This window comes from Bidens hawaiensis, unplaced genomic scaffold, assembly GCF_021521415.1.
Source record: "Bidens hawaiensis isolate Kalapana, Puna unplaced genomic scaffold, B.hawaiensis_p1.1 tig00037617_1, whole genome shotgun sequence".
Lineage (NCBI taxonomy): Eukaryota > Viridiplantae > Streptophyta > Magnoliopsida > Asterales > Asteraceae > Bidens > Bidens hawaiensis.
This window is the reverse complement of record NW_027496571.1, coordinates 6,883-29,889: the sequence shown is the minus strand read 5'-3', so window position 1 is coordinate 29,889 and position 23,007 is coordinate 6,883. Positions and strand designations below refer to the sequence as shown.

At 34.8% G+C, this 23,007-nt stretch overlaps 2 protein-coding genes and 2 pseudogenes across 5 annotated transcripts; 2 read left to right on the top strand and 2 right to left on the bottom strand.

Moving 5' to 3' along the window:
- Positions 1 to 1,305: 1,305 nt before the first annotated feature.
- Positions 1,306 to 3,193, top strand: LOC143589554 (protein trichome birefringence-like; annotated as a pseudogene). The gene is made up of 4 exons (XR_013145304.1): positions 1,306 to 2,365; positions 2,541 to 2,733; positions 2,806 to 3,034; positions 3,178 to 3,193. The product of XR_013145304.1 is annotated as a protein trichome birefringence-like (transcript).
- A 1,057-nt stretch (positions 3,194 to 4,250) lies between these two features.
- LOC143589545 (uncharacterized) lies at positions 4,251 to 6,025 on the bottom strand (annotated as a pseudogene). Its single transcript, XR_013145303.1, has 2 exons — positions 4,557 to 6,025; positions 4,251 to 4,519 (listed from the first exon to the last, which is right to left on the bottom strand). The product of XR_013145303.1 is annotated as an uncharacterized LOC143589545 (transcript).
- Positions 6,026 to 10,619: 4,594 nt separating this feature from the next.
- Positions 10,620 to 12,855, bottom strand: LOC143589549 (metal tolerance protein C2-like). The gene is made up of 10 exons (XM_077070281.1): positions 12,315 to 12,855; positions 12,126 to 12,234; positions 11,999 to 12,038; positions 11,817 to 11,893; positions 11,628 to 11,716; positions 11,468 to 11,537; positions 11,336 to 11,374; positions 11,091 to 11,241; positions 10,927 to 11,016; positions 10,620 to 10,852 (listed from the first exon to the last, which is right to left on the bottom strand). The coding sequence occupies exons 1-10, from the start codon at positions 12,784 to 12,786 to the stop codon at positions 10,748 to 10,750; spliced, it is 1,242 nt and encodes a 413-aa protein (XP_076926396.1). The 5' UTR covers positions 12,787 to 12,855; the 3' UTR covers positions 10,620 to 10,747.
- Positions 12,856 to 17,335: 4,480 nt separating this feature from the next.
- On the top strand, positions 17,336 to 20,638 carry LOC143589548 (putative plastid-lipid-associated protein 13, chloroplastic). Of its 2 annotated transcripts, none has more exons than XM_077070279.1 (7): positions 17,336 to 17,581; positions 19,413 to 19,534; positions 19,609 to 19,692; positions 19,758 to 19,854; positions 19,945 to 20,161; positions 20,243 to 20,295; positions 20,385 to 20,638. In XM_077070279.1, exons 1-7 carry the CDS (start codon positions 17,336 to 17,338, stop codon positions 20,475 to 20,477), a joined length of 912 nt encoding a protein of 303 aa, XP_076926394.1. In that variant the 3' UTR covers positions 20,478 to 20,638. The 2 variants fall into 2 exon arrangements, with proteins under 2 accessions (XP_076926394.1, XP_076926395.1); XM_077070280.1 differs by having other exon boundaries at positions 17,342 to 17,581; positions 19,761 to 19,854.
- Positions 20,639 to 23,007: the final 2,369 nt, after the last annotated feature.

Genomic DNA, 23,007 nt, shown 5'->3' with positions numbered 1-23,007 from the left:
GAGTCCCCAAACAATAAGTTACATGAAAACCGTTCAAAACAAAAAAAAAACATGTTACTATCACGGTTACACAACAAATATACTTGTTCAAAATATTTATATTTCATACATCCGAATTTCATTGAATACAATATATAATAAACATTAATCTCTCTCTCTCCATACTAAAACTCTAATATTCTAATATAAGTTATAACTTTTAGCTAAAATATAATTATACTAAAATATAATTAACTTTTTGTTAAACAAATCATTATCTTGTTATATTTTGAGTGATTTTACAGTTTTACGTTACGATTTTGCATTCAATGGTTTAGTTGAAAAGGAGCAACTTACTTTACTCTATTGATTACATTGTTTTCACAATTAAATTATTATACTTAATTATGATAAAATCTGAATTAAATTGTGTGTAATATGACTGTGATAAGTAGAGAGATATATGGCTAATAAACTTTAATTAAAGTTTTCAAAGTACAAAAAGTTTCAGTAAATCTTGAAAATATTTCATTACTTAAAAAAATTTATTCATAAAATACAAGTCACATAACTTAATTGGCCAATTTACTTTGAACTAATCACTCAATGTGTCATTTCATAGACAACATTTTAGTAGCACCCTGTAATTTATTATATTGCAATTCATATACGATATCCTGTAAGATCAAAAATTAGAAGTATGACTTTTTAATAAAAACAAAAGTTAAAAAGTTGTAGTAATCATAAAAAGCGAACCTTGTAGAAGAACACAACTAAACTATAGCATAAATTCCATGGTCAAATAACGTAATCTAATAACTAGTACATTAGATTACATAAATTCTATATCACAAACAGGAATAGCATTTTATGAAAGAATTGTCGTACGTTCTTGTTACAACTTTTGTTTTTCCCTACACGCGTCTCTAGCCCTTTACTAGCGTTTTAATAAAAATTCTCGTTCTAAAAAAACATAACTACAAGTTATGTAACCCTATTGCAATACTATTCAACCCTAAAAGTCATCATATAATATCCAACCAATGTACTTAAATTTAGTAGATAATAGTTTGAGCATTTAATTTGGTTGTTGAAACATTCAATCAAAAAGGTTATTATTCATTCATGATAAATGTAAATCCCATTCTTTCTTTCTTTCATCATCATCATTATCATCATCGTACTCAGTATATCTCATTCTTTCTTTCTTTTTACCAAATCCCCATCTTGCATAAAACCAGGACTAGCAATTCATACCATTTTTATATTCATTTATTTATTTCTTTCTTTATTTCAAAAACATAAACCTCCTCACCTCCTTCTTCTTCTTCTTCTTCTTCTTCTTCTTCTTCTTCTTCACACCTTCTTTCTCTCTCTAAAAATAAAACCCAGAAGCCATTTTCTCTCTCTAAAAAAACCCAGTTCAGTGAGTGTAAATCAAAGTCTTTTCCATCTGGGTATTATATTATTATTATTATTACTACTACACAGTCTTCCATTTAATGGCTGACTCAACTAAATACATACCCATCAATGGAAGAACTCTGGTTTCAGACTTAAAACTCAAAAACTACTTCTCTTTTCGAACCAAAACACGAGCCTTTGTGTATCTATCTGTTGCTATCTTCGTTAGGGTTACTTTCTTCTTGGCATTCACCCCTTCTTCAGACCCATCTTCTCCATGGTTTAACAACATCTTCACTGACAGCACAACCATTAAACCCAACCGTAGAACAACTGATTCAAGATCTCAATTCTCCTCAATTTACTCTTACTTTTTCCCTCCAAATTCATCCCAATCGAATCACAATGACACCGGATCTCATACCCAGAATCTCAAAACCCCAAATGTGATTAAACAGAGTCCAATTCAGTCACCGCCGGCTAAAATTGGCGCCAACCCGAGTGAAATTGGGTCTAACCGGACTGAAATTGGGTCCAACAGGACCTCAATTGCAAACCCATCTTCTCAATTGGGTACGAATCAGACGAGTGAAAAAGTACCCAATTTGGTAACAAAATCAGTTCCGAATAATGTAACTGAAATTAAGGTGAACCCGGGTCAAGAAACCCGGAAATCAGTGCCGATATCTTTGGTAAAAGGTACCACAAGTGGGCCCAGTCAAAGAATTGTGGAAAAAAGCAGAGAGAATAATAATAATATTAATAATACTTTGCAAAAGAAACAGGGGATTGATGATTTGATCAAGAATTTGGTGGATTGTGATCTGTTTGATGGAAATTGGGTTCAAGATAATTCATACCCTTTGTATAAACCCGGGTCTTGTTCATTAATCGATGAACAATTTAATTGTTTTGCTAATGGAAGGACTGATTTAGGGTTTCAAAAGTATAAATGGAAGCCCAATGGCTGCACTTTACCAAGGTATGCAATATTATTATTATACTTTTTGGGTTTTTTTATTTTTATTTTTTATTATTATGAAGAAATAAAGAATTATTATTATTGAAGTTGATGGCTTTATTGATTTAGTTATTGATTATTTCTTGAAATGTTGTTAGTTAATTGATTAAGAACTTGTTGCTTGTAACATGTGTAGATTGGATGGAAGGAAAATGCTGGAGTTGTTAAGAGGAAAGCGGTTAGTTTTCGTTGGCGATTCGTTGAATCGGAATATGTGGGAATCGTTGATTTGCATATTAAGAAACTCCATTAAAGATAAAACAAAGGTTTATGAAGCCTCAGGAAGGAAACATTTCAGATCAGAAGCATCTTATGCTTTCATTTTCAAGGTATATTAGTCTCTTTTAGCGATATTGTTTAAAACTTGCTTAAATTTTTTATTTTTTGGTACTAATTTATAGGATTATAATTGCATGGTTGAGTTTTTCGTGGCACCATTTTTGGTTCAAGAATGGGAAATGAAAGACAAGAACGGGACTAAAAAAGAGACCCTTCGGCTCGATTTGATCAGTAGTTATGCTGAGAGGCGTTCCGTAAGGCCATGACAACATGGGGAATATGGGTTGATGCTAACATAAACCCTACTAAAACTTCAGTTTTTTTCAGGGGTTATTCTGCTTCCCATTTCAGGTAAAAACAACATTTCTTTATTTCTTTAGTATTTTGCGTACAAATAAATGTTTTCTTGATCCAAACGCTTCAAGAAAAGGTATTTTTTTCTTAAGTGTACCATATTTTGAAAACTGGTATGTTTTTTCTTTTTTGTTTTCTAGTGGATCTGCTGTCTAAAAGTGTGGATTCACGCCTTTAGACAACGATACCGCTACTTTTAGGAAAAATTCCCTTAGGAAAATCATATCTTCTTGTGAATGGGGTGACAGGATACGTGTCGTATGATATAACACATAACATTTTTAATTTTCGAATAAACCAAACTTATTTTCTTACGGAAAAGATTAATGTTTGGATAGTAAATAAATCCAAAGAGTGTTATATTGGCCTAATGATGATACTAATAGTAATAAGAATAATAATAAGTTAACTTGTTTTTCTTTTTATCATAATCGAAATTTACAAAAACAAAATGCCAAAGATTCATTCTTGTTATACCAACATGCCATCAGAACGAGTTGTTTTCGACATTTACAAAGAGAATGATATTCAAATTTTCATCGTTTTTTTAAACAAGGGCTTACATGATACATCTATATAATAGCAAAGGTAAGTCTGTCGTCACGACTCATGTTACACTTCGGTTTAATTTTTTTTTAATTTCTATTGAGCAATCAGTTTGCCCAGTGCCCACATGGCCACATTACACTTTGGGTTAGCTCAGGCCGATTGGGCTTTTCTTTCACATATTCCCGTGCGGTGAGCTCGTTCTCACAATCTCACATATAAATGTTCCTTTAATGATGACACAAACATTTCATATTGCAACCTTGGTTCAGAAAAGAGTAAAACGCTCCCAAAAGCACACATGCGAAGTGCGCTGTGTGGGCATCACATACGTGATGTGTTGCTCTATCTACAGGGGGTGCAAATGAGTTGAGTTTCTCGCAAGCTACACAAGATTCGATCGATAAAAACCTTGAAACGAGCCAAGCCTTACGAGCCCGAGTTCGAGCCTTGTACCGCTTAGGCTCATCGAAGTTTAACAAGTCTTATGCATCTTTAAGCTTTAACTCTTTTCGATTTCTATAAGTCTTGTGTATCTTTAAGTTTCAACTCTTTTCGATTTCTACGCCTTAATTTCGCAATGCATAACCGAGATCGAGTAGAGATTTGGCTCATTTAAGGTACTCAACACTGGCTCAAGCCGAGACTAATTTAAATTCTCTTTTTAAAATATACATAAAAATAATTCGAAATGTATATGAGTCGACACGAGCCAGGCTTGAGTTCTAGAAAGTCAAAACGAGCCGAGCTCGGGCTAAGCTTTGTTACACCCTGTCCTATTTACAACCAAAAGCTGTGACATTGTCAACTGTTTATTATGCAAAGCTTTCATGTTACATAAATTCTAAACCCCTTTTCATTGTTATACACATCATTATCCTACAGACCTTAATTTGATTCACTTTGACTATTTTTGACCCAAGCATTTCTGATCCCCTCGTGTATCTATCAAGTGCTGCGCCCCGTTTTTAACAAAGAGTGCAACTTACTCATAAATATGAAACAGGATTAAATATTATTATTACTCAACACAAGAAACACAATTTATGAAGAAAAATCTAGAGCAATTATTTACAGAAGCCCATCCGCTTGCATACAGATTAGCACCCATGTTCTGATCAGCATCGACGGGCTAAAAACCGCTACAAGAAACACATTTAAAGACACATCAAACACAGTTACATCCATAGCTCACTAGTCTGAGCCCCTTGGTTCGGACAAAACTTCCAATCATCACCGAAACACCTGTTTTCAAAACAGCCGTCGTCTTCTAGAAGCCCGAGAATCTCCACTGTCCACATCCGATACCCTCGAAGATTCACTTCTTCTTCTAGAAGAAGAAGTAGATAACGACACTCGTGAATCAATTTCAACCGCAGTATCCACTGTTTGACTCTCCGACTGTATAACCGCAGCAATACTCGACACAGAATCCCGATCCTCCATTGATGGGGCCCGTTGTTGATTATTATTATTATTACTATTAAACGGCTCAACCAATGTAGGATCTTGATCTTGTTCTTGCTCTTGATCGGTTCTCAATCTTCTAGAAGCTAAATACCGATTTAATAACGAGTTGCTTCGATCTGAAACATCCCGAGGATTATCGGGAACCAAATCACGGGTCAGATCAAACCTACTCCCGAGCCTACGGATCATCTCCTCCATTGGCATTGTAAACATGTTTCTTTGAATCGTTTGTCTAAAGCTCTCGACTCGCTTCGCTTGCGGTCGGTTAGGAATCTTTAGATCCGAATCTTCTTCAGCCACACGGGTCGGGTTTCCACGCCCGTATATCGGAGTCACTGTCTTTATTGTCATTTCCCCTTTGCAAATCGGGCATTCTTTTACATCCGAGTGAACATGTAGCCACCGATAAAGACACGGCCAACAAAATAAGTGTCCACAATACGTAACAACCGGCTCACTCGCCATACTAAAACATATATTACAATCGAAAAAAACCGCCTTTATGTTCTTTCCGGTCTGTAACCTCGTTTTCTTCAGGACCGTTACTGTAACCGCTATTATTATCATCACATGTTTTGGTCAACTCGGGTGGCGGTGTTCGGTCAGCAGCCGGCACGCTTCCCTCACCGATTTCGGTGGGGAGACGAACGGGCCGCCATATGGAGCGCCAGCGGCGGCGCCTAAGCATGGTCCGAAGCTCAAACGAGTCGTCTCCGGGTCCGTGTCCATCTAACCAGTTTTCCAAATTCAAACCCGGTGGCTCGGTGTCAACCGGTCCCAAATTAAGGTCAAGGTTCATAACATTGTGTGGCGTGTCGTCTTCCATTGCAATCAACGAAATTGACACTTAATAATATAATATTAGAGGTCCGCGAAATGAAAACCCTTAACTCATTGATGAATTAGCAGTTGTAATTAGTGAATAGTATCTGGATAGAAACCCTAATTGCTTACGGTCATAATTGGGGAAACAGGTGAGGTAATGATTGAATTGAAAAGTGAAAAAAAAGAAACAAAGTGAATTAATATAATGAATTGAATTAGGGTTTTAATAAAGAAATAATAATAATAATAATAATAATAATAATAATAATAATAAAGGAGGAGAGGAGATGAGATGAGACGGAGACCTTATTCGGCGTCACGATCGAGAGGAATCTATGCTACTTTCTGGCGATTGATTGATTATTAAATAATAATAACAGAGAGCAAACAAACTGGAATGAGTGAATTGATTGCAAAAGGTTGGATATGGTTGGTTTGGTTAGAGTTTATGTTTATTTTACTTTGCAACTTGCTTGCAACTTTGCGACTTTTCCATAATTCGACTAAAAGGATTTTAGTGTGAATTTTCAACGTAAGATAACAGTAATGAGTTTCTGCTTAGTCTAAATAGTGTGATATCAAAAAGGTGAAAACGTTTGACTAGATGTGTCGTGTTTAGGTTTATACGTGTGCAGTGGCGGAACTTGAACATGTGTTTTTTTTTGGGGGGAGGGGGGGCGAAAATCTTAAAAATTAAGTTCTTAGACATAAAACAACCAACTATTTTATCTAATAAAGATCATAAATTAAGAAAAAACAAAGAAGCAGTTATATTTGTTTATAACAACAAAATGTACAAAGATATAGTATATCTATATATCGATGCACATTTTTTAAAAGTAACTTAAGATTACATTAGTAAAGTCAAATAGATTATAAAAAATGATTAACCTAATAAATATCAAAAATAATTTTAGTGAATATAATATTTAAAGAAGAAAGTAGAATACTAGAACTACTGTGAAAAGTAAAAGTACATATTTTTTTCTTTGAAATGACTAAATCACATCCATTTTAATATTAAAATAATAGAATACTAGATATTTTAATTCAAAATAAATGTTACACATCTCATCATCTTCTTCCCCCCATCTTGTGATTTTCTTTGAAATGACTAAATCACATCCATTTTAATATTAAAATAATAGAATACTAGATATTTTAATTCAAAATAAATGTTACACATCCCATCATCTTCTTCCCCCCATCTTGTGTGAAGGCAGTCAGGCACCATGGCAGAACTTCATTGAAGAAAAAAAAAATCAACATTATGCTATTTATAAGCCAAAAAACTAGGGGGGGGGGGGGGGGGGCACAACCCCTGCTCGCCTCTAAGAAGGTCCGCCCATGTACGTGTGACACAATTGTTCTGTTTGATTGTGTTCGAGTTTGATATGTATTCTGCAAACACTATCACTTTGACACTATTAATGAGGGAAATGTTTAAAATGATAGATTTAATAGAGAAATGTTGTTTAATGACAGTTCACTCTTTATTCAAACACTAAAGGGAACATGTTTAAAATGTGGGTTATATGATATAATACGTTTAACATGATTAAGTGCAATGAGTTTACTAAAACAAATGGCATTAGATGACACGTTTAAACATGATTGATACAAACAACTTAATAACACATAATGACACCACATTTAACATGATAACTGACACAAATTACTTAATACGGCTAATACAAACCATGGATAAATGACACATTAAAGTACAAGCTATAAAGAAAATACTTTATGAAATACCTTAGCCGGTTATATTATTATACAATGCGTGTTGTTCCGATAAATATGTCTTAAATGTGTCTTGTCGACCTGTAAACCTTGGTAACATAATTAGTTCAACGTGATTTCTGTGTTAGAAACGAGTTAGGTAGGTTGAACCCGTTTAGACATGTTTTTAATCGTTCATTAATGAGTCTACCTGTTTATAACCCGCACCCATCAATGAGTGAAACTCGTGTTTGTATCAATCGTGTTTAAATGTGTCATCTAATGCCATTTGTTTTAGTAAACTCATTGCACTTAATCATGTTAATTAGTATTATATCATGTAACCCACATTTTAAACATGCTCTCTTTAGTGTTTGAATAAAGAGTGAACTGTCATTTAAACAACATTTCCCTATCAAATCTATCATTTTAAGCATTTCCCTCATTAATAGTGTCAAAGTGATTTAACTTTGTGTTACGTCATGTCGTGTTAACGATTCGTGTCATAAATTTCCGGCTCTATTTGATGGACAAGAAAGATGAATAAAGGAAAACCAAAAGTTGATGTTGAATCCAAGGCCGTCTTCAAGAATTTAATACCTCGGTCAAGCCGAAATAAAAAGGCCCATAGGCCTTAACGAATAATGAAATATATAAGCTAATTTTTAGTGATGGAAACTGTATTTCGTCTCCAAGAATTTAAACTAGCTAATTTTTAGTGATGAAATATATAAGCCCATTGGCCTATCTCGATTTCTTATTTGGATTAGTAGGTTTAGGAAAAAACTTCTGGATACTAGGTATATGGATGCATTAGTGATGAAAACTAGGTATTCTGTCATCGCAAATGACGGAATATGACACTTTATCATGTTTTAATGCTAGTAAAAAAACTATATATGAATCAACAATATCTCTTAATTTATAAAGACACAATAATTATGCGTCAACCGGCTCCAAACATCATACATTTTAGCGTGGATTCATATGTAAATACCGATTATAAATCTATTTTATAATTCCTTTATAAATCAGGTAGAGAGTTTAGTAATACTGATAGTAAACTTAAAGGTTAAAAGTGTGTATGTTTAAATTAATATTAAAATAAGTGAGAGACCATTTTTGCCATATGCCAAAACTTGGATTTGAAACACATTCCTACTGCACATGCATTCCTTCCGTCTCCGACTATATTCTTATATTCCGACGCTGTGAACCTTTCAGGTGAGTTTTAAACACTAAAATTAAAGACTAAATGGACCAATTGACGATATCGTTTGACTTAGGATCTTTTACCGATAATTATATATATACATAAAAAAGTTTGGGCCCCTGAAAATTATGTGCCTCGGCCGAAAGTCCGGCTCACACACCCCCTGAGCCGGCCCTGGTTGAATCTCACAAACCATACTAGAAATCATCAAATGGCGCCTCGGATTTAGAGCTCAGGAGAGGTTAAGGTTAACATGCAAGGAAAGAAGCATAAGTGGTAGTATTCTGGATCAGATATGCAATCTTGATTTTGCTTAGAGTTTGTTTTAGATTTTGAGTTTTAAAATTGGTTAGAAATGAGGTTTATGATGCTACATATACTTTTTTTTAACGATAAACACACCTCACTTAAATTCTACTCCTAAATTAATCTAATGTCTACTTTGTAAAACCGAAACCCACACCACTTTGATAAGGACAAGCATCAAATGCCACTAGGCGAAGAGGCCATCGGATGCTACATAGTTAACTTAGATTCTAAACAAGAATAGGAAAATGGTTACATGTTGGGGAATTCCGGAATTGAATAGCCTGGATTTTTTTAGAGTTGTTTGCAAATTTAAATTGAAATTATTTGACAGTTCTCCAAATATCTTAACCGGATAAACTCAAATGGATTAAGAACTTCGTATGTGATATTAAGCGTGAATTTGTAAACTGGATAGAGAATATACAAGCATACAACCCAGTAATAAGATAATGCATATTAGGGTTTGGTAACCACCAAAAGGTAGGCGGTTACCAATTCAAATTTAAATATTATTAAAATTACCTTTGTGTAGAGGGAAGGGGAGGTTTGACTTAGGATAAAATTGTGACAATATTATAAAATTCATTTTCTAATGAATTTTTAATACAACAGCTCCAACCTAGCTAGAGGCGCTGCTTTTAAGACCTTGTTACAGGGGCCGCTACCCCCTTGGAAACCCCGTTCATTAGGGGTGAAAACATTGTAATAAACTAAAACAAATGTGCACTCCTTACCTCTTGACTTGTTTAATGTATATTACGATTTACATTAGTAGACAAGTCAATCCACTTACACTAAATATTGAAATAGAATTATAGTACGGAATTGGGAATAACACATATTTTCAATGTTAAGATGTTAAAATTAGTGAGTAAACCAAATTACAAATTTGACATAGAATGTGTCTTCTAAATAAAGTGGGTTCTGAAAGTAAGATATTAGTATTGAAAGTGCTTTAAAAGATTAACCAAAACTTTGTTGATTACATGTTAAACTGAGATGAATGTGATCTTTTATCTCATGTTGCAAGTAAAGAAAGGTGATAAATTCTAGCCACATCGTAGGAGTATATGATTTATAATATACTTTCTACACTAGTGCCATGTTTGGTAAACCGTTTTTCGTCCTTGTACTTAGCCATATCAAAATAGAATTTTCGGGTGTTACAGAGGGTGAACATATATCAGAGGATAGATATACTTGCACACCTTGATGTCTCTTAGTTCGTACAATTACTGGTCCAAATGACTTTTGTCCGGAAAACCTTGATCTAGTCTGTATGCTAATATTGTGGAAACAATGCTATTCCAAACATTTGCATTTTGTCGGACAAGTTTTAAATATGACTTTCTTCGTTAGTTTCCACTCGTTTCCCAGTTCTAAAACCTGTGTTAAAACTTCGACTAATTCTATTACCACCAAATGTTAAAATTTCGACTAATTCTATTACCACCAAAACTTAAAGAAAAACTTCTCTAAAACAATTTTAAATATATTTTCTTTAGACTGTTTAAACAAGTAGACTAAAAAGCAGTCCACAAAGAAGATGTAAATAACAATCCCAATAAAAGTACCTTTACTCTGATATTCAAATTTTCTATAACTGTCATCAACTGTATTACCGATCAAGCCTCCACGTCCAATTGAGCTGTGAAATCTTGTACTCCTAAATCATGATATAAATCACGTACAAAACCAAGAACAGGCTGATCATCCACCCCCTTCTTCACCTATTAATTCACCAAATAATCTTATAACTTATATACATACCTTAAATAAATTACAATTTTTTCTTAAAGTTTACCTGCAGTGAAACTGATCCAAACACATGACCGGGCACAAATTCCCACAATCGCGCTTCAGATACTTCGATAACATCTTCAAGAGAAGCCACCTAACAACAATACATGTTACAATCTTTTTTTAAGTAAAAACGATTACTAATTATGTTTTATAAAAATTTAGTACCTGTCTCCAGCATTTGGTCAACGCTGAGGAATGAATACTGGGTGGAGCCTCTTGAAGAAGAATACCACCACTCGTTTTAAAAAGTGGCATCGCGAGCATGAATACAGCGAATGAAACTAATCCCAAACACAATACTTCAGCATTCTCAACCCTGAAAGACCAATAATAATATTTATGTGTACTTAATATTACATAAATGAGAAGTAAATGATTAAATGTATTCGCTTATTAATTGCAGAACTTACCCAAGGCTTAATAACCAGGAAGCCAGAATCAAGCCTGCACTGGAAATAAGACACAATACAAGCTTTAAAATGAGTTTTATCATTTATCATTTATGAACAAGCATATATCAAAATTAAAAGAAATAATCATACCTACGAATGGAATCAGCAACCACATGCAAGCAAACCGAGTGGTGGTTCATATCTTCAGCACTTCTATAGACTAAAAGAGAAAAATAAGATAAAATTTCAAGTGAGTTTTTCGGGTACTTTTCATGAAAATTGTATATTCCAAGGTAAAACCAACACATACCAAGACTAACACGAGCATAGTTCCTGAAGAACCAAATCCCAATGAGATTCACAAACAAGTTCGTTACTGCAGAAACGATCATGTAATGCCTGAAATTGACAATAATAATAATAATAATAATCAGCATATGATTCTTTTAAAAACTTCAAACATCCATTATACCATCAATCAGTCAAAAGAATGACTTACTTGTGCTCAGATTCATCTTGTACAAACGCATGAAGCGCTTCAACAGTCAACGAAAACGACATAAACAAAAGAAATAGCTGTCTAAACAAGAAGCACAATTCAGACATCCACCATATTAGCTAACGATAATGCAAACGTAAAGCTATAAACATCAACCATACGCAGAAAGTTTGCATACTTACCGAGTTGGTAAAAGCAGCTAAAACTTCCAATCGTTTATACCTGACATAAAACCCAATCATTTTATCAAAACCGACTCGTAATTACTAAAATCACAGTGTTTTCAATTGATAGAAACTCAAAGCTCACCCGTAAGTATAGACTCGATCCGGCTTTCTCCTAGACGCAGCCGTCGCAAACAACGAAAACGTCAAAAGGCCACATCCAAACGTCAAATGAAACGCATCAGACACCAAACCTATATACAAAAACAACCATCATCCAACTGCAAAATTCAAAACCACAAACTATATATTATATCCAACCGACTAACAGTACCCGCTTGACCCGACAAAAGACCGATTAACAATTCAGCCGTCGAACACGCAATGTTAAGCGAAATCAACATAACCAATCTCTTCATCGGTTTATTTCCAGATCTAATCACATTAACCAAAGAAAACACAAACCCAGATACCGAATCATCATTATAACTATCGTTATCCATTTTACTGAGAGAATCCGACCAAATTCTCTGGCTTCCGTATTCTCGTACTGGTGTCGGAAATATGTCGATCTTGGACGAGGTACGAGAAAGCAGAGGTTTATTTATCGAATAGCCGTTGGAAATGATTGATACCGGAGTGGGTTGTTCACGATTGAATGAGGTTTGGCGGGAATAGGCGAACCGGCGGTCGAAATCGCCGGTGTTCCATGAACGAGGTGTCTCAGCTTCTAGTTTTTGGTAGTCGAAAGTGGGGTTTGAGTCGGGTTGGTGATTATGATTAGTGACTACATCTGATTGGTTCATTTTTGGGTGTTGGATCAAAAACCCTAGAGGTTTGTTGTTGAGATTGAAATAGGTGAAGAAGGGTAGGTATTAGGAAACAGTCATCGGCGGGATGATGAAGACTCTGACCAAAAGTCAAAATTCACTTAGGAGTATAATGATGCATACATATGTTTGGGAATTGGGATAATCCCTGACAAAGTAATATTTAATCAGGGCTAGTGATATGTTGAACATGTTGTACACTAATGATAGAGATTTTTTAGGTATGTATGAGTGAGTATGGTTTTTTTTTAGTATGATTTAGTAACTTATTAATTTTTGTATAAGGTTATGTATAGTGCGGGATCATAAAATGAGAAAGATTTTAGATATATGGTTAAGAGGGGTGATATGCAACTTGGGGGGGGGGGGGGGTGTTGTAGCCCAAAAATTATCCCCACCTATACTTGATCGTCACGATAGCATCTTCATCACATAAGTCGGGGGACATGATATCCGCCTCCCCCCAACTCGTCGTCATTTGTAGCCCAGGGGCGGTGTTGTAGCCCCTTATCGTCCAAAAAGCCCCAATTTATCGCCCCACTACACACACTTTAAGAAAGTTGGTTCGAGTGATTCAACTAACTATCAAATAACTATTGTCTTTTAATCCTTGAAGAACATTTTAGCTAAGAAACTTATATGGTTTTGAGTAAAATTAAAATGATTAACGTATTAATTTACAAATGAGGCACGTTTATAATATTTGTGAAAGATATATGATATATATTATTTACAAAATATACAAACTTAGTTTGGTTAATAATGGACACCATCTTTTGATCGCATAAGATGCTAGAGGCATCATATACTCATCACATCAATCCATCAATCATATAATATACGTATCATATTTTATATTTGGATAGAATTAGGATTATAAGGGTTAAGCCCACTAGGGTGCTATGTATTGAATTATCTATGCTGAAATACATTGTTCCTTTAAGAACATACAAAAGAGTAACATTTTGAATTTTTGATGACACTAATCGCCATGTCTTTATTTACGCTGAAATATATTGTTTATTTAAAAACATACAAAAGTATAACATTTTGATGACACTAAACCCATAAAAGACTGCATATTTTTTCCCTTCAAAATAATATATATATCTATAAAGCTCTCTCAAGTTAACCATTTTCACATCTATATTGCCGAATTTACTAATTTATGACATCACTACGAGCGTATATCGTCATGTTGTCTGCCCTATATAAGCATATACATCACGTTGCCTGCTTTATACAAGCATATAAAAATTGTTTACCATGCGTATGTATACCCATGCCGGTTATACAATTTCATAGAAACCTCTATGTGATGTATACTCATCAATCGTTGATTAGTAACGTAGAGGCGTTCAACGGTTCATGTATCCATCCTCTATCTTTTCTTTCAAGCAGTAAAATTTTTCCGCGTAAAATCCTTCAAACCTTACACTTGCAAGAACGTAATTCCCGCGTCTCTAATAAATCATAAAATTTATATTTAAAAATTTTAGAACTTTGGTACCACAAAGTCTCCATTGGACCATTTTGCGACACCTTATTGGTAGTATTTTATTTTTTTGTTTATTTTAGTTTTGGTTTGTAATGTACGTAACAAAAACCGACCGAAAACCAATTTTGTTTTGTTTTAGTTATGGCATTGTAAGGCCCCGTTACCGGTGCCCTACATTTGGTGTTGGATTTACTCATAAACACAGTTCTAAATATCAGAGTTAATTAAAACTTTACGCGGAATATAAAATTTTCATAACACATTACATAATTCATAACTTCTCAAAACATCCTTTGTCTTTCAACATTAAAACATTAAAATTAAAACATTATAAGTCTCCAGATGCCAGACTCTTATTCTTCTGCCATGTGTCCCCGCTCAAGCCAGCTGTCTCATCCTACTCACATGCGTGCATACTAAAAGTCAACTACGCTGAGTGAGTTCGAGTTAATCAGATATCATATAATACATACACTTACCTTCAATTATGCATCCGAAGATACATAATAATTACTTTACTAACTTACTTTCATTACATAATTTCATATAAACATTCATACTTTATTACTTTCATACTATATAATTACTATCCATTCTATCTCATATATTACTAGGGTTTGGTCCCTCTTTCCTTTGTTTATCTCAGATATTATTAGGGTCTGATCCCTTTCTTGTCTATCTCAGATATTATTAGGGTCTGATCCCTCTTTCCTTTGTCTATCTCAGATATTTTAGGGTCTGATCCCTTTCTTGTCTATCTCAGATATTATAGGGTCTGATTCCTTTTTACTTCTCTATCTCAGATATTATTAGGGTCTGATCCCTTTCTTCTCTATCTCAGATATTATTAGGGTCTAATCCCTTACTTCTTCATCTTCGTACATACTGTCTTTACATACCCGTAATATACATATACTTTCTTTTTTATCATTCATACATACTCATATGTTATACATATATTTAACATACACATTCAGGTATCACATACATACCTCCCTTGTCAATACGTGCAATATCCGAAGATCGTTCACGTACCGACAAGCTTTCATTCACATTCAAAATATACATATATAAATAACATATAAATTATACATGGAATACATTTACCATTTAAGGTAAGTGTATTAACTATCACATCGAGTATGCACACAGCCCCGAAAACATAACAAAGAAATGGGGCTAGAAACTCACCTGAATGCGGTTACGTTCGCCGTTAATAGTTATTCCCTTCTTGAGCTGTGCACGGCTAACTGTATAATATTTACATGTATCAATTACTATTACTACTCATATCGTATTTATATTTTTATATAACCCACAACGAACGGGGTCCGGGGGCAGAGCCCCTGGCTGGGGTCAAGCTGCCAGGTCAGCTTGGAAAAATTTTATTTCCATTAACTGTCTTAACACATTTTCCATTAGGATTTTAATTTATTATTTAATTCGCTATCTTCTTCGCCATAACGAATTAAGCCTAATTCGTTAGCCAATTCGTTACATTACAATCTAGTTCGTTAACTGATTCGTCATCTGATTCGCTGTCTGGTTCGTTATTTAGGCATAACGAATGGGTGAACTGATTCGTTGTTTGGTCATAGCGAATTGGTGAACTAATTCGTTATCTGATCGTAACGAACTGGGATAATCAATTCTCTACCATATCTTAACGAATTGCACAATCTTATCCAGACTTTGACTCATGGGGTCAAAGTCAAAATCCTCAAGAACACCCACAGTCAACCTAAACCAGATATGCAATTAAACCCTCAAATCTTAACGAAACATCCCGATTTGGGTATCAATGAACTCGGAATTCCAACGCCAACAAACCCTAACCATCAAATCGGCCAAACATCAATGTTTGAGGGGTGCGATTTATGTGTATATATTACAGGTATTTCAAACTAACAATTAGCCTATCAAACTGTAACGGATTATACTACGGATTAGTTCGTTGGACTCGTTTTCATCACATTCATACAGATCCAGGACCTCCTAAATGAATCCTAACCTAGATGAATGATTTATAGGTATAAACGTACCTTAAACGAGCCGAACTACGAACACGAGCTGGTCCTTGGTGTTGTTTTGGTTCTTCACGACGATCTAGCACCAACAAGCTCGGGTTCTCGCCTTCGGATCTTGGTTCGGGTTTGTGTGTGTTTTTCAAGGTGTAGGCTATGGTGTAGAGATGGATAGAATGGAAAGGATTAGGGTTTAAGGGGTATTTATACTCCCTTAAGCCCATGGACCTAAGGCCCATTCCATCTTATATTCCATCCTCTAAAGTCCAAGCCCACCTTTTATTAGTTTATTTATTTACCGACACACGACACATAATAAAATAAACGAAATTTATTTTATTAATTCTCATCAAAAGTAGGATGTTACAGGCATCGTAACAAACATGACGGAAACTGACCGGATTCGCTTAAACTCATTGCGTTTTGTTTTAGTTCTAGTATCGTAACGAGAACCAACGTGTTGATTTTTTTAGTTCGGGTACCATAACGAACTTGATGAACCCTACAAAATTCGCATAGACTGACCAGCTCACCGTCCGATATCGATAACTGTTGGATTTAACCAACAATCGATTATTATTGACCGACACCACCCCACTGGTCCACCTATATTTTGTTATAGTTCTAGTATAATAAGACGTGCACGTAACCGAAACTGACCGAATTCGTGTCAACTTACCATCTCAACCCTTGAGACCGACAACGCTTTGATTTTACCATCGCTCGAGTTTTACCAACTTGTCAACACTAGTTTAGTTATAAAAAAAATAAGGAGACACAAAGTGTGGGAGCATGGTAGGACAAGAGTTGGGAAAAGTATGGTAGGAGTTTACTAGGAGGTACATACATTCTCCCAAATTAGTAGATATTCAATTCTACCTTTCTTTCGTATATGCTGCTGCTGCTGCTGCTGCTGCTGCTATATCCTCACCAGAGATTCAATTCTATCAATTTCCTCAATCTGTCCACTTAGGGTTTACTACCTTATTCTAATTCCAATCACATGGCGTGCTGTTCAATTCAATCCATGCTTCCTTCAATTCCAAGCCTATCTTCATCTTCCTCGTTTTCTCGTCCTTCTGTAATTGTTTTGCCTGTGTTTTGTGCGAATCAAAATGTGAAGTTAATCGGTAAGAGATTTCAAGTTTGCCGAGCAATGGTGCAGCAGACTCCTTCGGTTCAGGGAGCTTCTGCTACTTATGCTAAGGAAATGGAGAGGTTATCTGCCAAAGAGTCCTTACTTCTCGCCGTACGTTTTCGACAACCAAATTCTATTGGTTTTGTTTAATTTGCCTAGATAAATGTGGTTTATGTATATTATCAATTTGAGATTGTGATAATGGAGATTTTAACACCAACTGTTTATGTGCTAGAGCTAGACAAACATAATATATGATTTGGAATGTGTTAAACGCTTATATGTTGCAGTCAATAATAATACACGGTATAACGTTATTATTATTAAAAGAGTAAACAGGATCATATTGATTTAATTTAATTATTGAATAGTGCTTCCACGGCTATAAACACATACTACTTTAGAGTTTTAACAATGAACACAGTCTCTTAACACAACCAAAGAAACATGTTAAAGATACTTGAAAGCAGAATGGCTGCCTTCTTCGTCCTGTACCTTAATCTGTTAATCATGACAAGGTTCGTCTCTTATGTGAAGGTGAAAAGCCTGTTACATATAATTCTCACAAGTCATAAGGCGCCACTGTGGATGCGGATCCTCATGAATGCAATAGTGATGATGGCTATTGCATTAGTTATGGCAGCTTTTGTTATCAACTATGGCCAGCAATATGTAAGAGGACACACTCTAAGCTTGAATGGTACCCCTACCACACCGCAGCAAACATTTGCTAGGAGAATCTTATGGGAATCGACAATACCGGTATTTGAATGGAAGTGTTCACCCTTCCAGAAAGAACAGTACCTTTCAGGGGTGCCGGAGATCTGTGAAATATGAACAGAGTCTCCGTGATCACTGGCCGGGAGTCTTGGAACTAGTTGATTCAGGCTGAATGTGACACCCTCTGGACGTCCCTTTAAACAACAAACGCAAAAATTAGCAATGGTACAGAAAAAGACTAATGTGGAAGCTATGGTGAACGATGCTGGTATTGCCAATTCCTATAAGAATCTCCTAGCAAATGTTTGCTGTGGTGTGGTACCGTTCAAGCTTAAAGCGTGGCTTCTTACATATTGCTGGCCGTAGTTGATAACAAAAGCTAACATAACTAACGCAATAGCCGTCAGCACTATTGCATTTGTGAGGATCTGCATCCACTGTGGCACCTTATGAGTTGTGAGAATTACATAGATGCTTACATAAAGCCGATGGAAAACACAACAAACGAAAGCAAAAGTAACAGGCTCTTCACCATTTTGTCATGGTTAACAGGGTAAGGTACGGGATGAAGAAGGCAACCATTTTGCCTTCAAGTCCTTTAACATGTTTATTTGGATGTGCTAAGAGATGGTGTTAATTGTTAAATCTTAAAAGTGGTTTGTATTTGCAGCCGTGAAAACACTATTCGTTAATTAAATCAATATTATTAAAATAGTATAGAGAATTTTCCTGTCTACTCTTTTAATAATAATATATTATACCGTGTATATATTCTCATGTGGCTAGTAAACTAGGATTAAAGCTGTTACGTGTGACATGAAACAAGATATACACTGCTATTCGTTCAATGTTATTCTTGTTTCTGATTCCTCACACACACACGGATAAATAGATATAGAGTATAGACACACATGAATACATATGAGAGGTAGTAAACGGATGATCAATGCATAGCAAGTTTAAAAATGCCACCATATATTTGCAGTTCACATAAGTGTTACTATGAAATCACATAAGTGATGGTTGATTTCGTTGACCTTTTAATCTATTTACATGAAGTAGTACCAATATAATGACTAGAGTTTAAAAGACTTTCAAAGCAATGGCCTTCTTAAGACATAAAGAAGTCGTATTGTTATTGTAAATTTCATACAAGATTAGTCAAACTTTATAACTCACTTGAACCAAATCACTCTACAAGTATTTGAACCTTTTGTTACAGTTCAAAGATGCCGGAGGGTTTGAGGCACTAACTGCTGGACAAACAACTGATATGCAAAAGATTGATGTGAATGAGAGAATCGTTGGTCTCGAGAGGCTTAATCCAACACCTCGTCCAACGACGTTCGTTTTAACAATAGTTAACAATTTAAACAATAGTTAATAGTTCTTAATATTTTTATTTTCCCCTTTCCCAGATCTCCATTTCTGGAAGGCCGATGGAATTTTGAGTGGATTGGATACGGAAGCCCCGGATTATTTGCTGCTAGAGTATTATCAGAGTATGTTCTTTCTGATTAATTATTTATTTAATCTTTAATATATACTATCATAAAACCTTTTGCAGAAGATTTCCTGCAACGGTAGCAACCTTGCGTAAGATGGATTTGGTGATTAAGGATGGATATGCCAAGGTTACTGCCAACATTAAGTTTTTGAATGCGGTAATCATATTATTATTACTACTACAGTTCTACATTATGAATAATAGTATAGAGACATAAAATGATGAAATGCTACTTGTTGGTATGCAGATAGAAAATAATTTCATTTTAACTACAAAACTGACAGTGGAGGGCCCGCTTAGAATGAAGGAAGAATATACAGAAGGCGTGCTTGAAACCCCGACCGTTGATGAAGGGTCAATTCCGCAGCAGTTAAAAGGCATTTTGGGCCAGGCGGCTAATACCATGCAACAACTTCCGGCCCCAATTAAGGATGCTGTTTCTAATCGTTTAACTATTCCTCTAAGTGAGTTTTATTATAAAATTTTGATGTTGTTCGTTTAAACTTTAGATTGGTTTTGCAATGCATCCTGTATTATTGTTTCAGATGGGGCTTTTCAGAGGCTGTTAATGATTTCTTATCTTGATGAAGAGATTCTAGTAAGTTGCTAAACACACTAATGCATACTCAAACACACATAATTAACTAACTTAGTATGAAAATAGTATTTAATATGGGTGTTGTTCAGATTATAAGGGACACAAGTGGGGCCCCTGAGGTTCTTACACGAGTGGATGCGGCTCAATCTCCCATTGATGCCATCGAAGAGTATGAAAGCTGACCGAGTAGGAATAAACATGTAAGGATATTTCATATATTTCTTGAACTGCAAAAATATATGCGTATCATAAGTTCATACAAAGTACAACCCATTCTTCGTTATGGTTGATATTGTGAACCTAATTAAATGGAGTTTATAAGTTTTTGCAGTAGTTTGTAGAGTTATATATATATATTATGAAATAAGTAAATATTAAGTTTAAAATTTTGGATAACTGGGTGCATTGGGTTTGGGTGGTTATTATCCTGGATAATTTTATCCATCTTAAATTCAAACTGTCTACTTTGAAGTTGTGAATGGTGATGGCTTTTTGTATAATTAGTATCATATGTTTATCAGTTTATGTACCAAAATGTTATGATAAATTTTAGAATCTGAAGATCCCCAGGACCCCAAGGCCATTTCATTATGGAACTCCTTCATTGTGACTAGCCTCTTTCAAATAATCTCCTTTTGGCGGTAGTTTTTATTTATTTATTTAAATGGGACTTAATACACAAATAAGTAATCAATGATTCTATCTTTCGAAACTTGCATGTTTGAGATTTGTGATTTTAATTTGTAACATGTTTGGGTTAAATTCCGTTATATGATTAATTCTAGTATGCCGTCGTAGGTTAAGTGTTATAATCAAACATGCTACAAATTGGAATCACAAATCTCACATTCAACTGGTAAATTTTTTGTTACTCTGTTATCATTAGAAGAGAATTTTGATGCACAAAGTTTTAATAAAACTAGGCATATAAACTAATCGACGGCTCTATACATTCTTTGTGAATGGTTCAATTGGATGCTCGCTTATTAAATAAACGAATTAACATGAACAAATTTTGTTCTTTTCGTTAAATGAATGAATGTGAATACATGTTTTGTTCTTTCATTTAGGCGTGTGAACGTTTGTTCACGTACTTACTACGCACAATCATTTGTGTTTGTTTTTATTCATCTATGTTGGTTTGAGCATTAATGAACGAGCGTGGACACACTTATTATCTTAATGAATGAAGACATACACGCTTATTTCTTAATGAAAGAACACATTTATTTTCTTAGCGAACGAACACGAACAATAATATCCATTTGTTTAGGTGTTCGCGTTCATTCATTTGTACGGTTAAAGTTAAGTGATCAAATGTTAAAGTTAAATGATCAAATATGGACGAGTCTCATACGTGTTGGTTATGTTTCTTTAGCTCTTTTCAAGCTAAATTAAATCAGAGTTTGTTTCATTAGAAAAGTGAAAGGCAAAAAGAGAGCAAGTTCCAGTGTGTTTTTTTCAGCTTGTCAGTTGAATGGATCTAACCAACAAACTTTTTCACCCCGTGTATGACCTTATCTATTATGACTCGTTATATTTGAGGTTTTCCCATACAAGCCCATTAAACATTACATATGTGAAAATGTGATATAGTCAATAGGAGGAGAGCACCTTTTGAAGGCAATTGAGCTCATTTATCACATCAGCTTATCAAGAATTGTTTTTTCTGCTAATTACAAACTGGTCTTTGTTTTCCAAATAACGCGCAACTGACATCATCAAGCCAGAAACCAAAAACACAATGTCAAGTTTTTCTTATGATATTCAAATGTTCAAAAAATAGAAGCCGGATCCTTCTTGGATGAAGAGTAAATTGACATGGCAAGGACACTTAAAAAATGAACATGTAGCAAGTCTAGCAATAATACACAAGAATCAAAAGTGAAATAAAACTAGCCCATGTCTATGCAAATTAAACAATTTATAAAATAGCCTCAAGCACAACTTAAATCTGAGTGACAAACCATAACGTTAAACTAGAACTCCAATAAACCTAGAATTTAGTCTCTTATGTTAGTATTAGGCCTAATTATACAAAAGACCACCTTATAAAATAGATTTATGAAAAATAATATGATAAATAAATAGAGTGAACGCTCAACGTCCATGAGGTTTGGTCATCTAGATAACTTTATTTCAAAAACCTTTACTTTAACACATGAAACATTGAGTTTCAGATTTTTTTTGTCCCATTTTCGTTAAAATCGCTAACTGCATGTGCCTTGTAACGTTTAAGTCAGGAGCAACAATCGACACTCAAAATCTCAATCACCATACTCTGGATTTTGGGGCTGTCAACACTTTATGTTGGGCTTCTCAAGCCAATCTTTGCATTTGGGTCCAGATAACCACCAACTTTATCATTTTTTTTGAACGATCAGAAAATTATCTAAGTATTCCATACGGGGTGACCTAATGGCAAAAGACCACCGTCAGCTGGTCTAACCCAGTCATACGAACCCCTTAAGCATCTCCAAGTTATTTTCACTTTTGGAGAAAACCCACCGGCTCGAAGGCCTACTAGTGTTAAAACTGGGCACTCTCCAGATCAAGCCAATAATCACAAAGATTTCGATCTTCCTTCATTATACTTATAATATACCTCCTCAAAATATTATAAGTAGGGATCAAATCAAATCCTCATTCAGAAATCCAGACTTTCTACCCGTATATACCATATTAAAAAAAGGACGCTAACATATCATCTAC

Excerpts from the sequence above, each read along its gene's own strand:
- LOC143589549 (XM_077070281.1), bottom strand. The coding sequence starts at position 12,786 with ATGAACCAATCAGATGTAGTCACTAATCATAATCACCAACCCGACTCA. Across the intron at positions 11,894-11,998 it reads TAGCTGCTTTTACCAACTCG|CTATTTCTTTTGTTTATGTC; the intron begins GTAAGTATGCAA and ends TTGTTTAGACAG. Across the intron at positions 10,853-10,926 it reads TTGGATCAGTTTCACTGCAG|GTGAAGAAGGGGGTGGATGA; the intron begins GTAAACTTTAAG and ends GTGAATTAATAG.
- LOC143589548 (XM_077070279.1), top strand. The coding sequence starts at position 17,336 with ATGGCGTGCTGTTCAATTCAATCCATGCTTCCTTCAATTCCAAGCCTA. Across the intron at positions 17,582-19,412 it reads AAGAGTCCTTACTTCTCGCC|TTCAAAGATGCCGGAGGGTT; the intron begins GTACGTTTTCGA and ends CTTTTGTTACAG. Across the intron at positions 20,296-20,384 it reads ATCTTGATGAAGAGATTCTA|ATTATAAGGGACACAAGTGG; the intron begins GTAAGTTGCTAA and ends GGTGTTGTTCAG.